Source organism: Phascolarctos cinereus, unplaced genomic scaffold (genome assembly GCF_003287225.1).
Source record: "Phascolarctos cinereus isolate Bilbo 61053 unplaced genomic scaffold, phaCin_HiC Scaffold_4;HRSCAF=312, whole genome shotgun sequence".
NCBI lineage: Eukaryota > Metazoa > Chordata > Mammalia > Diprotodontia > Phascolarctidae > Phascolarctos > Phascolarctos cinereus.
In genome coordinates this window covers 221,660,188-221,687,201 of record NW_027555847.1, presented here as the reverse complement: position 1 = coordinate 221,687,201, position 27,014 = coordinate 221,660,188, and the positions used below count along the sequence as shown (strand labels likewise).

The window sequence follows — 27,014 nt, the reverse complement described above, 5'->3', positions numbered from 1 at the left end:
GTGCCTGGAAAGACAGGAGCATGATTAACTCATTTTATATGTGTAAACACACATAATAAATGTTTACAAGATCATATTATTATCTGAGTTTGCATATATATGTATATGTATATACATATGTATAGATACACATGTATTATATATCTATACATATGTGTACATACATTTATACATACATGTGTGTATGAAAAGATAGGTGCACCATTAACAGAGATGAGGAAATTTTGAGGTATAGATTTAGGGGAAAATACGTTCCATTTGAGATGTTGATGGGCCATTCCGATAGAGGTGTCCCGCAAGCTGTAGGGAACACAGGGCTCAGAGAAAGATTAGGTCTGGATATGTAGATTTGGAGTCATAGGCATAGAACTGATGACTGGATCCATGGAGACTGATGAGACCGTAAGGAATATTCACTGGCATTTATGTAGCACTTTAAAATTTGCAAAGCATTTTACGTGTATTACCTCATTTCTTCCTCAAAACAACCCTGTGAAGTGGGTGCTAATATCATCCCCATTTTACAGATAAGGAAACTGAAGCAAAGAGAGGTTACATGACCTTTGCCAGGGTCACACAGTTGGTATCTGAGGCAGCATTTGAACTCAGGTCATCCTGATTCTAACATTCCGTCCTACATTCTGTCCACTGAGTCACCTAGCTGGGAGAAGAGGGTTTTGGACAGAGCCTTGGGGAATGGCCATGCTTAATGGGTGGGAGGAAGAGAATGATCCATCAAAAGAAATGAGAAAGAGAAAGAGCAGTCAGACAGATAGGAGAGAAAAATGTCACAAAACCCAAAGGCGTGGAGTAGCCAGAAGGAGTGGTGCTCCAAAAGCTGCTGCAGAGATGTCAAGCAAGGAAGAGGAATGAGAAAAGGCCATTGGACTTAGCAGTGAAAAGATTGCTGGCTCCAGAGAAGAGGTGAGGAAAGGGACTTCCAGCTTTTCTTTGCAGAGGTGACCAGAGGCTGGGGGCGGGGGGGGGGGCCGGAAGTTGAGGAAATGTGGCTGTGCTACATTGCATATCCCATCAGACTCATTCGATGTCTTGGTTAGTATTGCTAAACTGCTTTTTATGCCTTCTTTCTTATTTATTGTTACAAAAGATTACTCAATGGATAGGGGAGAGAAGGGGGATGTAGTCAGATAGGAAAGTGACATAAAAACAAAAGACATAAATAAAAATGTTTGAGAGATCATTGGTAAACATGGAGAGCATGGGATGTAGTCAGATAGGAAAGTGACATAAAAACAAAAGACATAAATAAAAATGTTTGAGAGATCATTGGTAAACATGGAGAGCATATTTTCAGTCAAGTGGTAAGGACGGAAACCAGATTGCAAGGAATTGAGAAATGGGGTTGTTATTGTCAGGAAGTGTAGAAATAGAAGGGGTATAGAGAACCCTTTCTAGGAGTCTGGATTTGAAAGAAGAAGAGGAAAGGAAATAGAATCAGGTGATGGTTTGATAAGGATGGTAGCCATTGGGTTTGTATATAGGCATCCTTTCCTGGTGCCATTGTGGGCAAACTTCCTGGAGGGATGAACGTTCAGACTTGTGATGCCCTGCCCCTCAGTTAGCAGCTGGACTCATAATGGGTCATGATAAGTATTCTCATCCACGTCTACTGTCACCTCTCTGTAGATGAAGGCCCAACCTCTTCCAAGCTTCAGTCCCTCATTTTCAACTGCTTCCTGGCATTTCCTCATCTATAGAGTAGGAACAGTAATTCTTATTCCAGTGACCTCATGGAACACTTATGAAGACGGCGCTCTGTAAGTTACAAGGCACAATATAAATATAAAATGCTGAAATGTTTGTTATTTTTGCTTCCTTTGTTGCAGCTGCTGTTCAGTTGTTGTCAGCTGTGTCAGATTCTTCATGACCCCATTTGGGGTTTTCTTGACAGAGATCTTGGAGTAGTTTGCCATTTCCTTCTTCAGTTCATTTTACTGATGAAGAAACTGAGGCAAACAGGGTTAAATGACTTGCCCAGGATCACATAGCTAGTAAGTGTCTGAGGCCACATTTAAACTCAGGATAAGGAGTCTTCCTGACTTCAGGCCCAGCATTCTATCCACTGCATCACCTAACTGCCCTATTTATTTTCTGTCCATACTCAAATCCATTCTGCATACTATTGTCAGATCAGTAATCTTAAGGAAGGGATTCTTAACTTGGGGTCCATGAACTTGGTTTTGAAATATTATAACTAAATTTCAATATAATTATGTTTTCATTTGGAACCTTAGGTATTTTATGCTTTTAATAATATTCTTCTGAAAATGGCTCAAAGCAGGAATAACATATATACTCAATTGAGTATAGAAATCTATTTTACCCTACAGGAAAGTAGGAGAGGAAGGGAATAAGAGAATGGGGAGGGGCAGTGTGATAGGGAGGACAGATTGGGGAAGGGGTAGTCAGAAGCAAAACACTTTTGAGGAGGGACAGGGTGAAAAGAGAAAGAGAATAAAATATACGGGGAAAGGGAGAATAGGAGCAATAGTAACTGTGAAAAAAATTTGGAAGTAGGTTTCTCTGATAAAGGGCTCATTTCTCAAACATAGAGAGAACTGAGTCAAATCTATAAAAATAAGAGCCATTCCCCAATTGATAAATCATCAAAAGATATGATCAGTTTTCAGGTGAAATCTCTATGGCCATATGAAAAAATACTCAACTCACTATTGACTGGAGAAGTGCAAATTAAAACAATTTTGAGGTACTATCTCATACCTATTAGATTGGCTAATAGGACAGAAAAGGTAAATGACAAATGTTGGAGGGGATGTGGGAAAAAATGAGACATTAATACCTTGGTGGTGGAGTTGTGAACTGATTCAACCATTCTGTAGAGCAATTTGGAAGTATGCCCAAAGGGCTATAAAACCATGCATATCCTTTGATTCAGCAATACCACTACTAGGTTTGTATCCCAAAAGAGATTTTTAAAAAAGGAAAAAAACCTTTATGTACAAAAATATTTATAGCAGCTCATTTCTGGGGGCAAAGAATTACAAACTGAGTAGATGCCCATTAAGTGGGGAATGGCTGAACAAGTTGCGGTATGTGATTATGATGGAACACTATTATACTATACGAAATGACAAGCAGGATGTTCTCAGAAAAACCTGGAAAGACTGGGCTGATGCAAAGTGAAATGTACTGTGAACAAAGCAAGGGCAATATTGTAAGATGATCCACTATGAATGATTTAGCTATTCTCAGCAAAACAATGATCCAAGCAACTCTGAAGGACTTATAATGAAAAATGCTATCCATCCCCAGAGAAAGAACTGATGATGTGTGAATACAGATCGAAGCATGCTTTTTTTTTAAACTTTTTTTTTCTTGAGTGTTTTTTGTCTATGTTCTCTTTCACAGCATGACAATTATGGATATGTTTTACATGACCACACATGTATAATCTATACCGAACTACTTGCCTTCTCAATAGGACAGGAAAAAGGGGGAGGGAGCAAGGGAGAGAATTTGAAACTCAAAGTTTTATAAACGAATGTTAAAAATTATTCTTACATGTAACTGGGGAAAAATAAATTAATTTTTTAAAAATATTATTCTTCTGAGAAGGGATCCATAGGCTTTACCAGGCTGCCAAAAGGATCCATGGGGGCAGCTAGGTGGCACAATGGATAGAGCACCAGCCCTGGAGTCAGGAGGAACTGAGTTCAAATCTGGATTTAGACATATAACACTCACTAGCTGTGTGACCCTGGGCAAGTCACTTAACCCCATTGCCTAGCCAAAACTAAACAAACAAAAAGATCCACAACACAAAGAAGGTTAAGAACTTTTGGTCCTAAAGCATTCCTCCATTGTCTGTGTCCTGCTCAAAAGGTTTCCATAGCATCCTTATTTTATACAAGCCAGATTAAGTACAAACTCTTTAAGACTGACAATCAAGGATTCCTACCACCCTACATGTTCTCCTTCCCCACCCTCAACATGTGTCATTACCAGACATTCACCACATTCCAGACAAACTGGACTACTGGCCATTCCCCAGGTCTGTCTTCTTCCCCACCTATGGACATTGTTTTCTATTCTTCCTTCCTCACCCTACAATCCCCACTTATCAAAATCCTACCCATCCTTCCAGATTCAGCACAGGACATCCCTTCCACAAGGCTTTCCCTGATCACATCTGACGGAAATATCTCCATTCTCTGAACTCCTTAGCCTGGCCTTGAAAGTGTCCTCTCTCATAGCATTTATAACAGGCATGGAACGAAATACACGAAATGTGTGGGGTGTTTTGAGCCCCTTCTGAAGAAATAAATTGGTGTTATTCTTGCTGAAGACTATCTCCATGGGAACGCCTTCCCTCTTGACCTAGAGTTTGGGAGTGGGCTGGTCTATCAAGTGAAATCATCAAAATGGCATCAGACCAATTTGTTCTGCTCCCCTGGGAATGCCAAGTGTCACTGATGGCTCTGAGGTGGGGATCAGAGATCTATTTACACCCACCTTTGGTCCAGGAGGGTTCCTTGAGGGTTAATGCTCCAATCACTTTGACAAATAGGTTCTGAAGGGGCCAGGTTACAGAGGAATACTGATGCCACCACAGGCTAGGATGGCCATGAGTGTCTCAGAAAATTACCCTGGCCGGAACAAGAATACTTTGACCTTGTGATGTTCATCCCTCCAGACAGCACTGACTAGCAGCTCATCTTTTCAGAGAGCTCTCCAGCCTTCATCCCCTGGGGAAAAGCCTCCTCTAGACATCCTGGCAGGGCTGAGTAGATTAGTCTCCAGCTCAGAACTGCCGTCTGACCCTAAGTCAGGACGTTAAATCTTTTGAATTGTCTATATGTGTATGCACATCTTCCGTGTCCCCAGTTTGTGGATTATCTAATGATTCTCCTCATTTTCCTTTCTGCTAACTTTCTTATGTGTAGGCATTTTCCTTTCCTCAGAAAGTGGGCAGGGCCTGGAAGAGAAGCTGAACCTCAAATGTATCCGCCTTTATTTTTGTCAGTAACTTGGTATTTACTTTAGCAAGGTAGGCAGCACTATTGGCTAAAATGGAAGTTGTGGGATGATCTGGTGATTTCTGGCTTTCCTGCTGTTCTCAGACATAATCACATGTCCTTATCCTGCCCTACCTCAACACTTCAATCTCTCAGAATCCCTATTTTCCTTCCAGGTCCAATGCAAATGCCACCTCCTGTGTGATTTATTATTTCTCTACAGCTAATGCCTCCCCCCACTAATCAGCTTTTAGCTAATAATAGCATTTAGGTGCTATATGAGCAGCTAAATGGCCCAGTGGATAGAGTCCTGGGCCTGGAGTCAGGAAGACCAGAGTTCAAATGTGGCCACAGACACTTACTGATAGTGTGACTCTGGGCAAGTCACTTAACCTCTGTTTACCTTAATCTACTGGAGAAGGAAAAGGCAAATCACTCCAGTACCTTTGCCCAGAAAAGGGCCTGGTGTGCCACGGTCCACGGGTGCACAAAGAGCTGGATCCAACTGAACAACAACAAAAATATAATAATAATAATAATTGTGTATCTATGTCATGTAAGATATGCCCTAAGTTACAGGATAGTAAATCCATGTTCACCTGTGAGTTTGTGGGGGTGGAAACAGATGCTCAGTGTCGCCAAGGGTCTTCATGGAGGTGTATGGTGCACGCATGGAGCCGATGGACCTGTTCCTCTTTCTTCTTGATATTTCTTTTAATTTTCATCTACTCATGGGTAACAAGAGTGGCATCACTCACCTTGTATCTCTCAATGAGCTTGAATCCAATGAAATACTGCAGCTTCCGAAGGCAGATCGGGCAAAGCTCCAGGGGCCGGAGGAGGGCCTCATCCAAACTCAGGGCTCCCTGCATGATGCAGCTCAGCCAGCGGCAATTTCCCAAGCCAATCAGGTGGCAGATCTCATGACATGTGACCTATTAGGAAAGAAAAATTGTCCTTTGCCAAGTTTGGGAGGAAATACTCATCTATAATCATCCATGTTCATATATTTCCTACTTTCTCTCCACCCTAATCATTTAGCTTGGGATTCCTCCACTCCAGAAGGGAAGCAATCCATCTCTCTTGAGGGGAGAGGCCCAGCTATTCTGTCTTTCTTTCCACTAAAATAAACATTATTTGAGAACTTTCCTTCGCTGATATGACTGTCAGTATTTCATGTGGATTAGAAGCATTGGTGTGCTGGTAAATGTTTAGTAACCAGCTTTCTGAAAACACAGGTCACACTTTTAAGTTTAATCTACAATATTAGCATTTTATTCATAACTTTCTTAATTCTAGTTAGTCAACCAAACAATAAATGAAGCTCTGATTTATAGTGTTTGCCAGTTTCTGAAATGTAAATATTCCCGCTGAAAATTTAACAATCAGCCCTTGGTTTGAGCTGGCTCCAGCACACCCCTGATTAGAGGAATGTCAAAATATATAGAGTATGCCAGGTGACACTAACAATCTCTCATTCGCTGCAGCATCTGAAGTTAGTTCCTGCAGCAGACAATGAGCCTCATTCATCCATCAGTTTCATTCAGCAAAAATGTATTAAGTTCTGCTACATACAATGCTCAGTTATCAAAATCCGTGCCTGTGGGCCAAAATGCCCTGCACCAGCCCTTAGAGGTGTCCCCAAGTCTGGACTGGCTGCTGGATGAAGTCCAAGAGAAATCCCTGAATAGACTCCAAGGAGAGAAGGAATTCTTTGGAGACTTCCAGTTGTGTCTTGTTTTGTTTGATTTGGGCTGGTTTGGGGCTTTTTTGGGTGAGGGGGGTGGGGAGGGGGTAGGGAGAGATTCCAGTTTGATTGACTCAGAGTTAAGGAAGCTATCCAGTCCCATATGGTTGAAGACTATCCCCAGCCAGTTGGAATCCTCCAGCACTCTCCCAGTCTCATTTATACTCTATGTATAGACTATATCCTCCCCAAAATGGCTCCTCAAACCTCTATAATCACAGTTTAAAATTCATCCACATCCTATTACGTATGTGAGATGTCCCTTTAGCCACTACTGATGAGAAAGCTATTTTCTTTTTTTTTGCTCTTTATTTTGGAAGAGACTTGACCTGTGATTTCATCAGTGTAAGGAACTCCCAGGTGATGAGCTTCCTCTGCCCATTCAAATTGTCACCTTCTCTGCCAGTATGGGTCAGAGGTAGGCCTTGAACACAGGCCTTCCATCCTCCAAGGCCACCTTTCTATTTATCATGGCACACTGCCTCTCAGGACCCATTTCTCAGGAACATATATGAAATCAGACACCTGAAATAGCTTTGAAGCTTCACTTTGGCCCCAAGTGACAGAAGTCATAAAAACAACAAAGTCTGGTATCTAAGACTGGGAAACACCCCTCCTGGTATACATACCTTGCAGCACTGGAGCATCTCCAGAATGCTGAAGAATAATGTCCGATTTCTGTCCCTCAAGGTTATCTCAGGTACCTTCAGGGTGATGTCTGGCATCTCCTCAGCCCCTGGAGCCTGGCAGAAATCAGCTGAAAACCTGGCAAAGCTGCACACTCCTACTTCTGAGTAAAGGAGAGAAGACCATAGAGTGAACGTTCTGCTTTACGGATTAAGACTGGGACTGGGGAAGTCAAAAGAGCCTAGGGAATCAGGAGTCATCTTACCCCTCTACAGCCGAAAGGGCCGTCTCAGCTCTTCCTGAAAGTGGTAAAGGTGTTCTCAGAAATCCCTCATCAAGAAAAACCCACATTCTGTCCACTTTATCAGTGTTCGCTGGGCAGAGTCAGAATCCCTCACCTTGTGACCTTCTCCCCCAGCCATTTAATGTAGCCTTGAAAAGAGTTCTTCCCCGAGAAAGTGACTTTTCCCAGAATTTTGAGTTGCCAGTAACAGAAACTGTTTTTCATTCATTTCATTGCCTATATAATTTCATAAGGAAATCCAAGCAATTGGTTTTTTTTTAATGGAAAAAGGTTTATAGGATCACACATTTAGAGCTAGGCCATCAAACACAACCCCTGCATTTTACAAATGAGGAAACTGAGGTTAACCAAGGTTCAGTGATTTGCCCAGGATCACACAGCTAGGGAATGTCTGAGGCAGATTTGAACTCACATCTTCTTGACCTTAAGTCCAGCACTCTAAGACCTCCTTTTCCTCATTTCGGCTATGGTAAGGGAGGGGAAGGGAGGGGAGGGGAAGAGGAGCTGAGTTGCCCAACTGGAAGTGGCCAGCTGGGTCCCCACTCAGGCAGCTTGTGGTTTGTTCTTTGTTCTCAAAGAGGACCATGCCATTAGGGAGGTGGTGACATGACTTGCAGTTGACTTTGATTTGAGTGAGGGTGGACTATGCAAAGTCATGAGTCTCACTTCCTCCTCCACAGCAATCTTGGTCCAGTGGCCAGATAGCCAACAGAATGATAAATGGCCTAGTTAACTTGGGGTTTACTGGCTAGATTTCTTTCTCAAAAACCAAGCCTTAAACCGAGTTTGCTCTGAGGATCTCATGAAATGGACCACAATAGGTGCCTGCCCAACCACCACTTAATGGTTATTTTTTGGGCCCTCCTGGCTCAGAGTGAATGTAAATAGTAACTGTTTCTCTTTTGGCCAGCAACCCTGAGGGTCTTCCCCTCCCAGTTTGGTTTTTTTTTTAATTTTTTATTAAAGGGGCCATCCCTAGATTCACTTCTTAAAGAGGCCTATTCACTGAATGGGCGTTGCCTCACTCAAACTAAGAACTTGAAAAGACCTTAGCTTAAAAGGGCCAAGGTCTCCCACTGCATCCTGGGCCATCCCCTCATCCTAATCCACATCTGGCCTCTGGAATCAGGTGGCTCTAGAGAAGAAAGGATGCTGGTGACTTTGCACAGCCCTTCCTCATTCAAATCAAAGTCAATTGCAAGTCATGTCATCATCTCCCTGGTGGCATGGTCCTCTTCAAGAACGAAGGACAAACCACACAACCACACACAACCTTTTCCTCCATTCTCCCTAACCATGATTAATTAACTGAAAGTGTTTTTTTTCTTATATTCTTCCCACTTCTACCCTTATTAAAAAAAAAAAGCTATCAGATCTGAACTCTTGTAACACCAAAGATGTCTCCTATTTCATGTTCTCTCGGATACATGCTCACCTTGAAGAGCACAAGAAGACTTTCCTCACTAACACCCAGGAAATGTCTTTCCCTACATTGGTCTTCCAATGGAAAGGCTCCACCCAAATTTCCCTCCTGGATAGAAGGCATTAGGAGCCAGATCTCACCTTGTCCTGGAAGGGATTTGCCAAAAGTGAAGCTCCAGTTTTCACAGGGATACAGGTCCTTGAGTGTGAGACCCAGCACACACAGGGCATCCATAGGTTTATTGTTTTTCAGGAAGGTCAAAATGCTATCTGGTGATGGAATGCAAAAGGCAATGGGTTCTTACAGTGGAAACCAGACAGGATATTAGTAGGTATACCTAAATGTTGTACCATGGTATAATCTTAGATTAAGTCACTTAACTCTTCTAGGTTTCCCTGGGCACCAACAATAATGTTTGGGCTGCCATTCTTTCAGTCCCTGGTCTCTGCATCTCTTCCCTTCACAACTTAGACAACTTCTCCTACTCTAGGTAAGGCAGATTGCTGCCCCTACAATCCCTGGCCAGACCTAAATTGAGCCTTTTCTTTCATCACATGCAAGAGGTTGGGATGTTTTAAAGAATTTGCAATCAGCATTTGAGTACAAACAGAAAACAACAAAATAAAAAGGAAAAGTTTCTGAACTCATATGTTCTGAATCATCTGGGTTCTAATCCACATTAATCTGAAATGTAGCCAAACAGGCACAGCTTCTGTGTTTGAGTGAATTATCCAGCCTTCATGATGGATTCAGAGATGTATGTCCATGAAGTCATGCAGATTGAAATGAGTTGAACCAGGAGAACGATCTCTGTGATGCCCATAATGCAAGAGGAAAGAACTCTGAAATACCTCAGAACTACTTTCACCAAAGCAGAGACCAACTGTAATTTAAAAGACTGATAATAAAACATGCCTGCCACTCTTGGCAAAAAGGTGATAAACTAAAAGTGAAGAATGAGATATTCATTTGATCTGTTCTGCTTGACTATGCTTATTTGTTATAAGGGAGGACATCTACTTGAGAAAGAGGGAGCAGTGAATTAGGGGTTAGTCACAGATATGAAGACAGGAGCATAAATCAAGCTATCCAGTGAGAAGTTACTGTGAGTGAGTCCTACCCCAAAACTGCCCAAAATGTCACCCATAGCCCCCAGGCAGTAGGAGAGGGGAGCATCTTCAGTGAACCAAAATCTAGCGCAAGAACTCAGGTGAGCTAGGGCGAGACCAAAGAAGGCCGACCACCCCACCCAAAAGCTCAGCAGGGCCTGGCTGATCCCTAACTGCAGCACAAATGCCAGTTCAAGAACTAAGGCTAGGGGCGGCTAGGTGGAGCAGTGGATAGAGCACTGGCCCTGGATTCAGGAGGACCTGAGTTCAAATCTGGCCTCAGACACATAACACTTTACTAGCTGTGTGACCCTGGAAAAGTCATTTAAGCCCAATTGCCTCACAAAAAAAAAAAAACAAATAAAAAAAAAAACTAAGGCTAGAGAGATGAGTAAATCAAAGAAAATACTGACAAGTATCAAAAAAATTGTTGTGAATATAAAAGTCCCCCAAAAGAAGGAAAGAGTAATTGTAACAACTTCAAACAAAGGCTCAAAGAAGAAGAAAAAAAAAAGAATTGTCCACAAGAACCACATGACTATCTTGAGGAAATCAAGTAAGAAATTTTTTTTAAATGAAATAAAGCTTTGGAGGAAAGAATTAAAAGGAAATAGAGCAGTTAGGTGGTACAGTGGATAAAGTACCAGGCCTGGAGTCAGGAAGACCTGAATTCAAATATAACCTCAGACACGTACTAGCTGTGTGATCCTGGACAAGTCTCTTAACTTCTGTTTGTCTCAGTTTCCTTGTTTATAACATGGAGATAATAATAGCATTTACCTCCCAGGGAGGCCGTGAGGATCAAATGAGATACTATTTGTAAAGCACTTGGTGCAATACCTGGCACACAGTAAGTGCTATATAAATACTAGCTATTATTGAATAGCTTGGAGGAGAAAGTGGTAAATCTTGCCCTCAAATTAGAATCCCTGAAAACCAAAATAGGTGAAACGAAAATCACCGACTCTGCGAGACAATGAGAAATATTAGAACAACTCAAAAGACCGAAAACTAGAAGAAAATGTAAGCTGACATAAAAACAACTGGCTTGGAAAACAGGTCAAGGAGGCATAATTTAAGAATCACTGGACTCCCAGAAAACCAGGATTTTAAAAAAAAAAGCCTGAATACTAAATTTCAAAAAATCATAAATGTAAGCTGCCTATTAGAGCTCTATTAGAGCCACAGGGCAAAGTAAAGACAGAAAGAATTCGCTAATCACCTTCTGAAAGAAAAGACAAAAAGAAAAGTTGCAAGAATGTCATAGCCAAGATTCAGAGCCTTCATGTCAAAGAAAAACTACTGCAAGAATCCAGGACAAAACAGTGCAATTACCAAGAATCTACAGTCACAATCACACAAGACTTGGAAACTTCTACTATGAACAAGAAGAGATCTTAGAATATGACATTCCAAAAGTCAAAAGAGAAAAGTGTACAACTAAGAAAAACTTACCCTCCATAGATAAGTATAATCCTATAGGGGGAAAATGGGTTTTTCATTCAAGAGAACTTTCAAACATTTTTAATGAAAAGACTAAAGCTGAATAGGAAATCTAAAATACAAACACAAGAGACCATAGCAATTTAGAAAGGTAAAAGTTTGACTGAACAGTTGGGAGATGCCATATGATGATACAGTGCTAACATTCTAATAGAGGAAGAAAAAACAAGTGTTACTTCAGAACCTCAATATCTTCAAAGGATGTTAAGGACGTTAAATAAGAAAAACATGTTCTGGGGGGAGAATGGTTCTATTCTGAGTGCTTTAAGAGGGGAAAGAGAAATGAGGGTAAAAAAGGAATATACTAGTATAGAAAGGAAGAAGGGGGAGAATTCATAATTAAGATATGTGAGGAGAAGAGGAAACAAACATGGAGGAAGGGTTGGGAGGAGTTAGCATCAGATGAACCTCACTTATCTGAAACAAAAAAAAAGAGTTGAACACACAGTTCGGTATAGAAATCCATCAAATTCAATAGGAAAACAAGCAGCGAAGGGGTGGGGAGAAGCAGGGTTAAGAAGAAGGAAATACCATAATACCAAGGAGGGAATAATCACATGCAAAACAAACTTGCTAGCTAATTGGGGAATTTGTTTTTCTTAATTATACATGTCTATAACAGAGGTTTTGTTTTTCTTGCTTTTTCTCAAGGGGTAGGGGGAATGCACATGTGAAAATAAAATGTAATTAAAAGAAGAATGTACTGATCCTGATGGAGGGATCAAAAGAGGGGGAAAAAGAAAAGAAGTAGAATCTAAGGGGGATACCCATCAATTGAGTAATGATTGGACAAACTGGGGTAGATGATCGCAATGTAATATTATCATACCATAAGAAATGATGCAAGAGATGACCACAGAGAATCCTGAGCAGTAGGAAGTGACACACAGTGAAGTGAAACCAGAGTGAACCAGGAAAAAGAATCTGTACAAGCATAACAATATTGTAAAAAAAAATCTTTGAAAGACTTAAGAACTCTGATCAATGAAATAACCACGCATTTCTCCATAAGACATATGATGTCTCTCCTGACAGAGAGGTGATAGTCTCAAAGTACAAAAAGAGACATACATTTTTGGACATGACTGTCCTGTGGGTTTCTTTTGTTATAAGTGTGTTTTTCTTTTCTGCTTTTTATTGTTGTTGTTGTTAGAGGAGGGGGACAACAAGACAGGGAAATGAAGATGTGAGTCTTAATGCAAAAAAGAAAAACCATTGAAACATTTTTTAAATGAACAGAACAGAAGCAAATTCAGAAGAAAGCACAAACCAAAAGAACAGTTTAGAAAGTAATGGATGAAATTTATTATACACATTAAAAAAACAAGCTATATGAAATGAAGATTCACAGTTACATTTACAATCCTCTTTTTCTGTTCTGCTGTGTATGTGGAAGCGCTCTTTTTGTTGTTTAAGAATAAAAAATCATTTTTATTAGGAATATCAATAAATCATTTTAAAATGGACAAGAAAATAAGAAGTACAAAACAAAGCAATTTTGTTACTACCTTGTGTGTATGTGTGTGTAATATACATATTCTATATACATATACAAATATATGTATATATAGTTTCTTTTTCTAAAAATCTATAAAGCATTTTCAATGTCCTATACAATTCTCTTCTTTGAATATTGAAATGTTTGTTGAGGATTATGAAGTTCACATTAAAAAAGGGGGAGGAATAAAAAATTTTTTAATCCCATTCCTTTCCAAATATCAGACAGATTTGAGTGTCTCAAGTTTTTTTTTTAATCTCCAACTCCTCCTCCTTAAGCAAGAGAGGTTGGCAGGAGCTCTCATGAGGAAACAATTTCTCTTCCCTGTTATTGGTGAAAAGAAATCCTTGAACTTGGGCAGTAGTATATTAGCATCTCAGTGATTATTGGAAGATAGTAACACATCTTCTCACTAGCCTCCCAGTTCAGGAAAGAGGAGTCATTTCTCCACAGGACCCCATTTTCCTCATCGATGAAAACCCCTTCCTCCCCTATCATCCTATACAAGGAGGATGATGGTAATAACTAGGTGATGATGATGATGATGTGATGATGATGATGATGATAACTGTCCTCCAGATAGCCCTGTAAGGTTTGCAAAGTGCTTTGGCTACATTAACTCATTTAAACCGCACAGCACCACTGTGGGCAAAGTCCTGCAGATACATTATCTCCATTGTACAGATGAGGTAACAGGTTTAGAGAAAAGAAGGCACTTGCTCATGTCTGGTAAGTGTCTAAGACAGGACTCCAAGTCAGATCTTCCTCAAATTCCAAATCTAATGCTCACTCCTGTGAGTAGTGAGAATAAAATGAAGTAACTAATATGAAAGCTCATTGAAGGGTACAAAAACATAAGCAGATTATGAAAGGTAGGAAGATTCCCTCCTCTCCTCCCCCTGGACTCTCAGAATAAGAGGAAGGCTCTGCACTCTGGGAATGGGAGGAAGCCCTCATCTTGCTCTCAGGCTAATCAACATGGACTGAACTTTCAAAGGAAGGCAGCCTTCCTTCTGATTCTTTATGATCTGCTTTTGTTCCTGTCTAACCAGGTAGCCTGACCCCTGAGTCCACTGTCAATACTTTAGTACAGAGAGGAAGGCAACTTTCAATGCACCGTATTACAGTAAGCAGGGCCAAATCCTGCCTCACACATTTAACAGCTGTGTGACCCTGGGCAAGTCACTTCTCTCTCTTTCAGTTTCCTCATCTGTAAACTGAGGAGGCTGACTTGATGGTCTCCCAAGTTCCTTCCAGCTCTAAATCTCCGGACCTATGATCTTAGGGCTGGCCCAATCAGATGACTGTTAAGAGAGAAAGAAGTAAAATCATCTATGCAGAATCATGCCACGTGGCAGAACACTCTCACTGAAGACAACAACTAAGACAGGGCACATACTTCTCTTCAGGACTTTTCCCAGGCCTCACTGGAGTCAGAGGACCTGGGTTCAAATCCCATCTCCAAGGCTTCCTACTGGAGAGGTGGCGGGGGGGAGGGGGTCCTCCAGACTTCAGTTTAAGCATCTGATATCACTCATACAGTGGAAAGAATGTTAGCATTGGAGTCGGAGGACCTAAGTTCAAATTCTGCTTCTGCCTCTACCTACGTGTGACCTTGGACAAGGTCATTTGGAAAACAAAAAGTTTGGACTAAGAGGCCTTGTAGTTTTACAGCTATGACCATATACAACTGAATGAATCATCCTAGTGAACCAATTCCAACCTGTCCCACCCTGCCTTCTGATCTCTTCTCCATCTATAAAGTACCTTTCCTGTCTATTCAATTAGACATGTTTAACAAGTCCCTTGGAGACCAAAGTGCTATAGAGATAATCAATCACCAGCCATTCTAAGGGGACACTTTCCCTCATCTCCACTCCATTCCTTGGGATATCTTATCATAAATAAGGCTTCTTTTTTTAAGCAATATCCTATGGGAGGGGGAATGGGCACTAACAATCTAGTTGTGGAAATTTCCTTTTCCTGTGTGCTTAATTTCCCCCCCCCTCCACAAAAACAGGATTTCATCCTCCCCACCTCCCTACAGGTCAAGAATGGCATTTTCCCTAATTGTGTGATAATGCCACTCGCTATCTTTACTCTCAGTCCAAACTGACCCGCATGGAGCTGGATCCTGTCAGAGTCCCGATTATGACGGAAGCAGCAGTGGATGGAAGAGACTGGTACGGAGGGAAGGCACTTTACCCGAAGCCCCAAGAAGAAAGATTCCATGAATCCTCGGAGACAGTCCAGGAGGGAACTCCCCACAGGTCCTTCGCTTAGCTCTAGGAATAGAAGCAGCATGGTCAGTTTCTGCCTTGGACATTCCCTGCTTGCTTGCACAGTCCAAAGAGATCACCTGTACCCAGAAATGCAGAAGACACAGTCAACTGCACTCATTTCACAACCGTGGTCACCTCTGTAATGTGAGGGTTGAATTACTCATCCACAAGGGACAGGTATGATTCCAATGACTGGTTTTCAAGGAGCTGGCTCTTGGTGATACTGCCTCAGGAAGGAGTTCATTTCAGTCTAGAACTCTGGAGTTAGGGGCCTCTCCCCTCTGATCGTGGTATTGCAGCTGAATCCCCTGAGCACCTTTAGCTGTCTTCCTCCTTCCTCTCAGGGTATCCCCATTATTTCTGGGTGACCCTACATCCAATTTAATTCAGCAGCATACCTGAAGGACCAGTGTTCTCTTTCACATCTAGGATATTGCTAATGCTCAGTGGTTAGTACTTCTCTATGGGCTCAAGGAAAGTTCCATCATCCCTTGCTCTAGAGCTCAAGGAAGCAACAGTATTGGGAGTAGGATGGGAAAGGGTAGAAAGCCATCCCATTTCTTTTCAAAAGAACCTGAAACCATGCCATTTTTTTCTCTCTTCCTCTCAGCACTGGGATAAATAAGCCGTCCCACTCTCTCGTCTCTATTGTTGATTGTTGTTGCCAGTTGAAATTATTAGCCAGATCCTGCTATTTCCCCCAAACTATTTCTCTCTCTCTCTCTCTCTCTCTCTCTCTCTCTCTCTCTCTCTCTCTCTCTCTCTCTCTCTCTCTCTCTCTCATATACACACACTCCCTCTCCTTTCCTCCCTCCCTCTCACTCTCTCCTCCCTTTAAGTATTGCCTGAGGCAAAATATTATGTAATTTATTGAGACCTCAGAGTACTCTCGGTTATAATTCCTAAGAGTTATAAATTAGAGAAATCTTCCTGAATGGGGGCCAGAGAGGCTCTAATATAGACCTAGACCCTTTCTCCTCCTGGCTTCTGCATAGATTAGAGTGTGAAGCCTGGAGCCCAAAACCAAGTTGAGTGACACCCCTCTCCCTCTACCCCCAGCCCAAGGTACCTATTGGCTGTAAGTAAATATGCTTCCGACATGTGCTCTGTTTCCTCCTTACAAGAGAGTGGTAGAAAGTCTCAAAGTCCTCTGGGGCATCAGGGTGGCTTAGGAGCCAGTCAAAGGCGGTCCTGATGACCAATGTACAGAAGAGGGTCCTCTGTGGGTTGTATGCTTCAGAGAGGAAAAACCTCTCAGTGGTGGAAAAAGCCTTAGCATAGAGTTCCTGCAGGACAGGGTTGGTGGAGATGAGGGCATCCTTTAGGGCCCGGGGACCAAAACTGAACTCCTCAGCATGCTTGCACTGCAACATTGCTGCCAGGCAAACCCTCAAGCTAGGAGAGAGCCTTAGGAGGGGGAGGCTGATGATCTGGCATCAGCAGTCACCAGCCCTCAGGAACTCACTTCACCTGGTGTTTCTTCTGAGGAAAAGTCTGTGAGGACAGCAGGAGTCAGGAAGGAGGTACAGCCAGACTCCTGAGTCTCAAGGTTCACCAGAAGACCTTTTCCCTCTGTGAAGGCGATTGTGACCCAGAACTTCTTGAGCTGGTCTAAGTGGCTTTAGAGAATGCTAGCAGGTGGGGACACATTGCCCATTAAGAGATCCTGAAGGCCTCCTTCCAATGGTTGCCTAGGGTCCTGGTACTGGATCGGTTACGAGAGGCAACGACGGGGTGACAACAGTGCCTGCCAGCCCATAGGGTTATCCTGCAGCAGGAGAAGAAAAATATTACAGAAGTATTGTCATCATTATTCCTATGCAATTAAGAATCATAGAATTTTAAAATTGGAAAGTATCTCAATGATCATTTCCTCCAACCCATACCCTGAAAGTAATTCCCACCATAAGCACCTATCCAGCCTCTGCCTGAAGATCTTGGAGGAGGGGGAAGCCACTACCTCCCAATGTAGCCCATTCTACTTGTTTAAAAATGTATTTTATTTTTAATTTATGGAATAAATCAAGCATTTCCATAACATAGTGCAATAAAAAAGACCATTGCCCATTCCACTTTTTAGACAGCTCTAATTGTTAGGAAGTTTTTCCTGACACCAAGCCTACACTGTCAGTCAGTAAACATTTATTAAGCACCTACTATATGCCAGGCAGTGCTCTAAGTGCTGGGAATACAAACAAAGGTAAAAGACAACCCCTGGCTCAAGGAGCTCACAATCTTATGGGGGAGACATCATATAAATAATTATGTGCAAATAAACTATATCTAGCATGAACAGGAGATGGTCAGTAGAGGTAAGGCTGCTAGAATTAAGGGGAAACAATGAGAGTTTCCTGTAGAGAGTGAGATTCTAGCTGAGACTTGAAGGAAGCCAGGGAAGACAGGAGACAGAGAGAAGGAGGGAGAGATTGCAGGTAGCAGTCAGTGAAAATGTCGGCAGAGGGACGTCTTGGAGTTTTTTTGTTTGTTTTTGTTTTGTTTTGTTTATGCAGCCTCTCTTTAACTTCCATCCATTCATTCTTTCTGCCTATGCCTTCTGGAGCTTAACGGAATAAATCTAATCCCCTTCCAATGACAAGGCCTTCCTTCAGATACTTGAAGGTAGTGGTCACATCTGTCCCTCCTGAATCTTCTCTTCTCCAGGCTGAATGTCCCCAGCTCCTTAAACCGTCTCTTTTACAGCATTGATTGGAGGTCCTTCACCATCCTGGTTACTCTTCTCTGGACATTCTCAGAATTATCCATGGCCTTAAACTACGGTACCCAAAACTGACACACTACTCCAGACCAGGGTGAATTACAGAGACACTATATCTCTTTAGTCCTTTTTTTTTTAAATTAAATTTGGTATTCCTATATCACCCAGGCTAACAGTGCAGTGCCCCTTCATGGGCCTGATCCCAATAGAGTGACATAAAAGTTGTAATCAGATCCATTATTTTTCAACCTGGACCAGTTCTTCCTTCCTTCGCCTCATCCATTCCCTAGGGGTTGCCATTTTGGTGCAGGATTTGCTACATAGCCTCATTGAATCTCAAAACTGCTCAACTCAATCCTCCAGCCTCAGCTCCCCAGCAGTAGCGATTGCTGGCATCTACTGAGCCCAACTCATTTACTTATTCCTAGAAGTTTGTTGTCAGTCATGTCTGATTCTTCATGACCTCATTTGGGGTTTTCCTTTGGTTTTGCCATTTCCTTCTCCAGCTCATTTTACAGATGAGAAAACTGAGGCAAGCAGGGTCAAGTGACTTGCTCAGGGTCACACAGCTAATAAGTGTTTGAGACCATATTTGAACTCAGGTCTTCTTGACTCCAGGCCAGTGACCCCTCCACTGTGCCACCTAGCTGTCCTGTTAAAATAGTATGACGGCCAAAAAAGCTAATATTACATTAGGCTGAATTAAGAGAAGCACAGCATCTAAGTGGTGGAGTAGATAGAGCATTGGCCTGGAGTTGGGAAGACCTGAGTTCAAATCTGACCTCAGACACTAACTAGCTGTGTAACCCTGGGCAAGTCGCTTAACCTTGTTTGCCTCAGTTTCCTCATCTGTAAAATGAGCTGGAAAAGGAGATGACAAATTATTCTAGTACCTCTGCCAAGAAAACTCTAAATGGGGTCATGAATTACTCCTATTAAGCTTGCAGTTGATCCAGATCTTTTTTTCAGATTGTGAAATTAATTTTTTGAACACTAGTTCTTATTAAGCATAATTAGAGAACTAGATGAGATAAGAAAAACATGGCACATTCCCTTCTGAATTGGTTTCTCATAGAAAAACCTTCACTGAATGGGATTCTATGCCAGACATTATACAAAGGAAACTCTATAGTCCCCATCAGAGCACAATGACAGTTTTCCACAGGAGTTTTGGAGAACACACGATCCACCTTTAAGTGTGATCATTTCTATTTTTTTTAATTTCTCAGCCCTAATTCCTACCAGGCTAGTGTTGGATCTGTACAGTTTTTCACAATTAAGATGTAAATGTAGATGGTATTCCTGCCTTCTCTCCAACACTGCCCTTCTCCCTCCCCCCTCTCCCCCCCCCCCAGCAGCTTGGGTAGTTGCAGCAGGAAATGTGTTTCCATGGAGTCTTCTATGCCACGGGCTCTGCTGTAGCTGTAATCTACACAGAAAGGGTTTGTAGACCTGCACAAACCCTGAAACACAGTCTATCACCCTCTTCCTTTCTCCCCATAATGCATTCAACATTGATGAGCACCTTTACTGGCTTCTTTGTCTTTTTCTTTAACTACTACAGATCCAGTGGGGCCCCTTCACACGGGGAACATGACTTTCCAATCTAATTGGTAATTACTGAGTGCATCCTTTGTGATTCTCCTCATGTCCGTGACACCTTTTCACTATCTGAATTACAAGTTTTCCTGGCCAGAGTCCCACGTGTTTATGTGGAAGCTGGTGGAAGCAGCAATCACTGACTCAAAATGGCCTTGGATTTTGATTTGTGGCACCGACATGATGGAGATGATGGGTAGGCAATGGGAGGAAAAGAAGACAGGGAATGGATGAAGAAGAGAAATACATCCACCAAAGAAATGTACAGATTCCAAAGTTTCCTGAGGCATGCAAGAGAGGCCAGAGATATAAATTAAGTAGTCAGAGCCATGAATACATGCCAACAACTGTAAACTATAAATAGGGAGATCTGAGAAAGAAAACAGAGTTTTTTTAACTGCTGAAATATATTTAACTGGGAGAGGACTCTTAGGAAGGAATATAATGGGAGAAGTATGAGTGTTTCACTTTTGAATCTAGAGGGTGTGTGTGTGTGTGTTGTGTGTGTGTGTGTGTTTGAAAAAGAAACAATGCTTTCCTCTTCCACCTCCTCCTTCCCCCCACCCTACTGGCATTTTCTGACAACAGAACAAAGTACTTAGACAAATGAGGAAGACTAGTGAAAAAAGAAAGCTAAAAGGACGCCTGACTTTAGGGACCCATTCCAATTCTTTTCCCAACCCCTCACACCAAGGAGATCAATGACAAAAGGAAAGGCATCACTACCAAATATTCATATAAGCACTACTTTGCAATAGCAAAAATCTAAAGATAAATTATGTGCTGCCAAAATGGAGATGACTAAACAAATTGTGATATAAGGATGTAATGCATTTGTAACTGAATGATAATGAGTATTGACCATGGAGAATAAAAGAAATGCAGGAAGACTTGTATAAGCTAATAATACAGAGTAAAGAAAGCAGGTCTAAAGAACAATATACATAATGTCAATGAAAACATTAAAAGGCAAGAAAACTCAGGTCAAATACAATGGGCAATGTTGATTATAAATTATTAACAATAAACCACAAAATGAAAAGGGTTTTTTTTGTCTTTTAAAGAGACTGGGTCTCTCTGATAAAGGCCTCATTTCTAAAATATATAGAGAATTAAGACAAATTTATAAGAACACAAGCCATTCCCCAATTGATAAATGGTCAAAGGGTATGAACAGACAGTTCTCAGATGAAGAAATTAAAGCCAACTATAATCATATGCAAAAATGCTCTAAATTGTTATTGATTAGAGAAATGCAAATCAAAACAACTCTGAGGTACCACATCACACCTATCAGATTGGCCAACATGACAAAACAGGAAAATGATAAATGTTGGAGAAGATGTGGGAAAATTGGAACACTTAATACATTATTGGTGGAGTTGTGAAATGATCCAAACATTTTGGAGAACAATTTGGAACTATGCCCAAAAGGCTACAAAAATGTGCATACCCTTTGATCCAGCAATAGCACTTCTAGGGCTATATCCCAAAGAGATCAAACAAATGGGAAAAGGACCCACATGTACAAAAATATTCATAGCAGCTCTTTTTGTGGTGGCAAAGAATTGGAAATTGAGAGGATGCCCATCCATTGGGGAATGGCTGAGCAAGTTGTGGTATATGAATGTAATGGAATACTACTGTGCTATAAGAAAGGATGAACAGGCTGACTTCAGAAAAACCTGGAAAGACTTATATGGTCTGATCCTGAGTGAAGTAAGCAGAACCAAGAGGACTTTGTACACAACAACAGTCACGTTATGCAATGACTAAGATTGTTAAACTGAACCCTTCTCAGCATTACGAGGATCTAAGACATCTCCAGAGGCCTCGGGATGGAAAATGTTGTCCATATCCAAAGAAAGAACTATGGAAGTTGAATCGCTATCACTTATTTTTACCTTCTGTTGAGTTTTGTTTCATCTTTCTAATGGTTCCTCCTATTGGTTTTAATTTTTACTTACAACTTCACTAATGTGAAAATATGTTTAATGGGTATGTAAATGTAAAGCCTATGTCAGATTGTGGCCGTCTTGGAAGGGTGGGGAGGAAGGGGAGAAAAATTTTCAACTCAAAAGCATATGGAAGTGATTGTTGATAAATCAAAATAAATTAATAAAATTTTTAAAAAAGAAAAAAAAAGAAAAATTAAAAAATAAAATAAAGAGACTGGGGAGAGGTGCTCTAGGAGGACCCTGGATCAAGTTTGAGCTCATGGCCAATAGTCCCCCATTTTCTGGGTAGACCACAGAAAACCCAAGTTTTTAAAGGGTTGTGATTTTCCCATTCACCTTGGTCTGGCAGCTCGAAAGTCTGTCTAATCCTCAGGAATCAATTTTTGTCCATCAGGTGTGCAAAATCCTTGATACTTCTAGTTTGAGGAGGGATGAGGAAGGAGGGAGAAGTGAAGACAGGATAAATTTAAGACATTTTAAGAGAACCACTTTTGAAATGGGCTTTGAATTCTGGATCATTTAAATATTTTCATCTTTCATAGAGCCATTATTTTATAGATGGAGGGAAAAAAATGGTGGCATTGACAGGATCATGGGATTAAAGGCTAGAAGGAAAGAGGCCTAGAGAGGGCAAGTGACTTGTCTAGTCACACAGGTAGTAAATAGCAGAGCTAGAATAAATAATTTTGCCAAAGTCAATGCAAGGATCTCATGAGAGAATCTACTTAGGTTCCCATCCTAAGCCTCATATATTGGACAATGCTGTCTCTCTGTTAATGTATAAAATTTTTATTAGCCTTGAGCTTAAGGCAACATTACACTTCAAGTATAGAGATCTATAAAATTCTAAAAATGTTCTTCTCTTCCCTACTTCCAACACTTGGATGATCCTAAGGAAGACTTTTTACCCTATTTTGTACCTCATTCCAATATGGATGCCTGCAGAAGCCATCAAATCATGCCTTTGAGGACCCATTCCAGTTTTTTTCCATGCCCCTTAACCCTTCCATTTCTCCCTCTCTTCTAAGCATTTTACTCCCTCTAAACACCCAGGGGTTTGTCTAGTGTCACGTGGAAATTATTAGTGATATTAATATCACTTAAGACCCATTGGATTCTCACTCAAGAAAGATGGGTGTCTTTTCTCTTGGTTCCCTGGTGGGGGTGGGGAGGCTGGTCAGAGAGAGGGAGCAAACATTTATTAAGTACCTACTGTATGCCAGGCACTAGGCTAATCGCTTTACAAATGTTATTAATATTTTCTCATGGTTAATATCCCTTGTAAGATTCACTGATAAGTGTGTAGAAGTAAGCAATGTGCCCTAGCACCTTTCCAGTTTCTTTTATTACTTATATCATCTGGTTTTGACTTACTTCTTTTACTAATTCATCTTCCCCTCCCCCACCACCCCATCTCACCAAAGCTGGAAATTCAGCAACCACTCACGAGCTGATACTACTGCTGATCAGCATAGGAGCTTTAACCTACTGTTTCTGACTTTGGTTGGGTCACCCCTCCTTAGACAGCCTGCTGGCCTACCCTACCAACTGGAGGTTCCCCATATTGGTGCTAGACTTAGTGAGGACATTTAACTGGCTGGACCTACTGAAACTCGAACTCCAGAGCTCAAGAGGTCCAAAAGCCTCAGACTTCCCAGCAGCAGGAATTAAAGTCCTGAATCACCACAGCACACTGGTCCCAGCATATCTGTTCATCTTACCCAGCTTGGTTTCTAGCCCAGTGTCTAATAGCTTGTATTCTCTCTTGGACTTGGCGTCCCTGGTACCCTCTCTTCCTGGATCTCTTATTGCTGAAGAACTGCCCACTGGAACACCAGATTCCATCCTGGTCACAGTGAGGCCTTGACAGAAAGGAGGTGACAGTGTCTGTGGAGTAGGCTAGCAGATGTCACCCACAACTGGATAGCTGGAGCCTTGTCCCCACCTACCTGCACCATGCGTTCCTATCCCAGACGCTAAGGCATAGTCTGGGAATATAAGAAGACTATATTTTAAACTGACATTTGGCTGGGCGTAATGGCTCACACCTGTAATCCTTGCTGCTGGGGAGGCTGGGGCTGATGGATTGCCCGAAGTTGGGAACTCTGTGCCGCATTAGGGCTAAAGCCAATCAGGTGTTTGCACTAAGTGTGGCACCAATATGGTAAGCCCCCATAGGAGCTGGGGATGGGGGGAGCAAATTGGTCCAGGTCAGAAATTGAACAGGTCAGTGCTTCCATGATGATCAGGAATGTGATCAGTCCCATGAAGGCCACTATAATTTCTCTCTGGGTGAAATAGGGAAATCTACTCTCAAAAAAAAAAAAAGGATATTTGGAGTCAATATGGTCATCATAATGTTACGCAATGTGATGAATAATCTCACTTGAATGTAAATTATGTAGGCTCCCTTTTACCATAGACAGAGCCATCTCCTGAATGGTTGATGTAAATGTGGCAACTTGGGAGTGCTAATTTATGATTAGCAGAGCGATTGTTTGACAGAAGGTAGAATGGGAAGGGGGCAGACAAGTTGGTGCCCATATGGCTGGGACCAGAAAATATCAAAGAAACAGATTAGAAAGAAAAAAAGAAAAAAAAATTTAAGAAAAGACTAGAAGGAATTAAACATATATTCCCAAACCAGGATGGGTTGGCTGAAAGAGCAAAACATAGGTACATACCACATTTGCCCCATAGATTGCCCCCGCCCCTTGTATATGTATGTGATAACGTGGAATTCAGGGAATGCAGGGTGACTCTTTTTATGGTCCTGGCAGCACAATGGATTAGGAATTTCCCTGTCTTCTGGACCAAGCTCTGTCACTTACTAACTTGGCTGTGTAAGCCTATTTTACCTCTTTATAAATGCCTGCCCTTACTACCTTATATGTTTGCTGGGAGGACAGCTTTATCCTAATGCATTGTAATCTTTTCTCTGAAAGAGAAGATCCCATTCAGATATATATGTGTATGTATGTATATGTGTGTGTATATATCTATATACATATATATAGATATATACACACACACATTATGATATATAATATATAATTTTTACATGTATGTGTATATATACATATATACATATACACACACATATATACATATATACACACATTATGATAATATATAATTTTTACATGTATGTGTATATATACATATATATACACACATATATACATATATATACATATATACACACACACACACATATATATATATATATATATCTGTGTTGTTGTTTAGTTGTTTCAGTCACATCTGACTCTTCATGACCCCATTTGGGATTTTCTTGGCAGAGACACTGGAGTGGTTTGCCATTTCCTTCTCCAGCTCATTTTATAGATGAGTAACTGAGGCAGACAGGGTTAAGTGACTTACTTGGGGTCACACTAAGTAACTGTCTAAGGCCAGATTTGAACTCAGATCTTCCTGACTCCACGTCCAGTGCTCTATCCATTACACCACCTAGCTGTATATATATATGTGTGTGTGTGTGTGTGTGTGCGTGTGTACATACATATATATGTGTGTGTGTACACATATATATATAGACATATATTCATTCATTCATTTATTTATTTATATACTTATTTATTTCAGCCATACATTATTTCAAATATGTTGCTGTTGTCATTGTTACTATTTTACCAAGGCTCTTCTCATCCCATTTCAGACAAACCAGACCAAATCCAATCTATCAATACTAAAATTTTCATTTTACACATTTGGAAACTACGTTTGCACAGTGAAAGAACACTGGCTTTGGGGTCAGAAGACCTAGCTGGGAATCCCAGCTCGGCCACATATTATCCATGTGACCCTTCAGCAGGTCACTTAGCTTCACTGGCTCTCACTTTTCTCATCTGCAGTTGTACTAAGGTCTCTCAGGTCCCTTCCATCTCTAAATCTCTGATGATCCCACATACATATTGCAATTCAGTCTTTATTTCTGGAGACAGGTAACACAAATGTTGCTCATGCATCTTTGCTGTCAATGGGACCCTACGTTTAAATGCACCTCAACAGTGCTGAATTGAATATTGCCTCATCACAATTGACAGTTACCTCAAAATCATTATCTTAGTGTTTTAGCCAACTACAAATTATTCCTTCTACCATCAAAAATAAACCCAGAAATCATTCTCTTTAGATCATAGCGTTCTCTCATGGAGTCCACTAGTGTTCTCCATGGCAGCCAGATTTGGGAATGATAACACCATAATCGATGGGTACATAAGAAACAAGAAATATTACAGGTTGGTTTGGATACCTAAGGCATCTGGCTGTTTGTCATGGACTTTCAAGAAAGAAAAAAGACTGATGGTATAACACAACCACTGATGATTTTTATTGTTCAGTTGTTGTCAGTTATGCCTGATTTTTCATGACCCCATTTGGGGTTTTCTTGGCAGAGATGCCAGAGTGGTTTGCCATTTCCTTCTCCAGCTCATTTTACAGATGAGGAAATTGAGGCAAACAGGGTTAAATGACTTGCCCAGGGTCACACAGCTAGTAAGAGACTAAGGCCATACTTGAACTCAAGTCTTCTTGATTCCAGGCCCTGGGGCTCTATCTACTGCTCCACCTAGCTGGCCAGGTGATATCTATAGGTAATTCAAGATCATAGGATGCCAAATGTCAAGTCCCCAACCAGTGGACTGTATGAGAAGATTTTGAGGTGTTACCTCAAAGACCTTTACATTGCTAATTGCCTTTCTGAAGTTTTCCAGAACGTCCGGGAAAGGGGAATGATGTGAACAGCCATTTCCTTTCCCCAGTTATGTTCAGAGTCTTAACTGTCAATGAAACTCTAACTAAAGTAGGGTATCTTGGGCTTTACCTCAGAGTGCTGATGTGGGAGGGAGACATAGTTCTTCCAAACAGACAACTGTTCCAACACTCTCCATGTTCTTCTGCTGCCTGCACAATACAACTCTGATCCCTTGTTGCCCCCTCGGACCCTTTCCTAGTGTGACTGTACCTGTGATCACACGGCTGTGCCACTGCCATACCACTCAACCAACAGTCTGTCTGTTCTAACAGTTTAACTGTGCTGTTCCCTCCCCCCAACTCTTTTTGCTCTAGAGGAAAGAATTCCTAGTTATATCCTCTGTTAATACACACTTTCTTACCCTCAGACTTTCATCATTAGCAAAAGACTCCTGCAAAATAGTTTTTCTCTCCAAAAAGTCATGTTCCAAACTGTTATATGCATGCATGCTACGAACTCTAGACTAGTATTTTC

General features: G+C 41.3%; 1 protein-coding gene across 2 annotated transcripts in view; it reads right to left on the bottom strand.

Annotated features, from left to right (window-relative positions):
• The window catches only part of AMZ1 (archaelysin family metallopeptidase 1), a 29,024-nt gene extending 12,005 nt beyond the window's left edge, over positions 1–17,019 (bottom strand). The window contains exons 1-6 of one of the 2 annotated variants that reach the window (XM_078152928.1): positions 16,560–17,019; positions 15,326–15,493; positions 9,239–9,367; positions 7,374–7,534; positions 5,756–5,932; positions 1,638–1,712 (exon numbers count right to left, since the gene is read on the bottom strand). In XM_078152928.1, coding sequence (XP_078009054.1) covers positions 1,638–1,712; positions 5,756–5,932; positions 7,374–7,534; positions 9,239–9,367; positions 15,326–15,493; positions 16,560–16,863 — 1,014 coding nt within the window. In that variant the 5' untranslated portion in view covers positions 16,864–17,019. The remainder of the gene's footprint in view (positions 1–1,637; positions 1,713–5,755; positions 5,933–7,373; positions 7,535–9,238; positions 9,368–15,325; positions 15,494–16,559) is intronic. The other variant, XM_020975265.2, reaches the window with a different exon arrangement.
• Between the last annotated feature and the right edge of the window lie 9,995 nt (positions 17,020–27,014).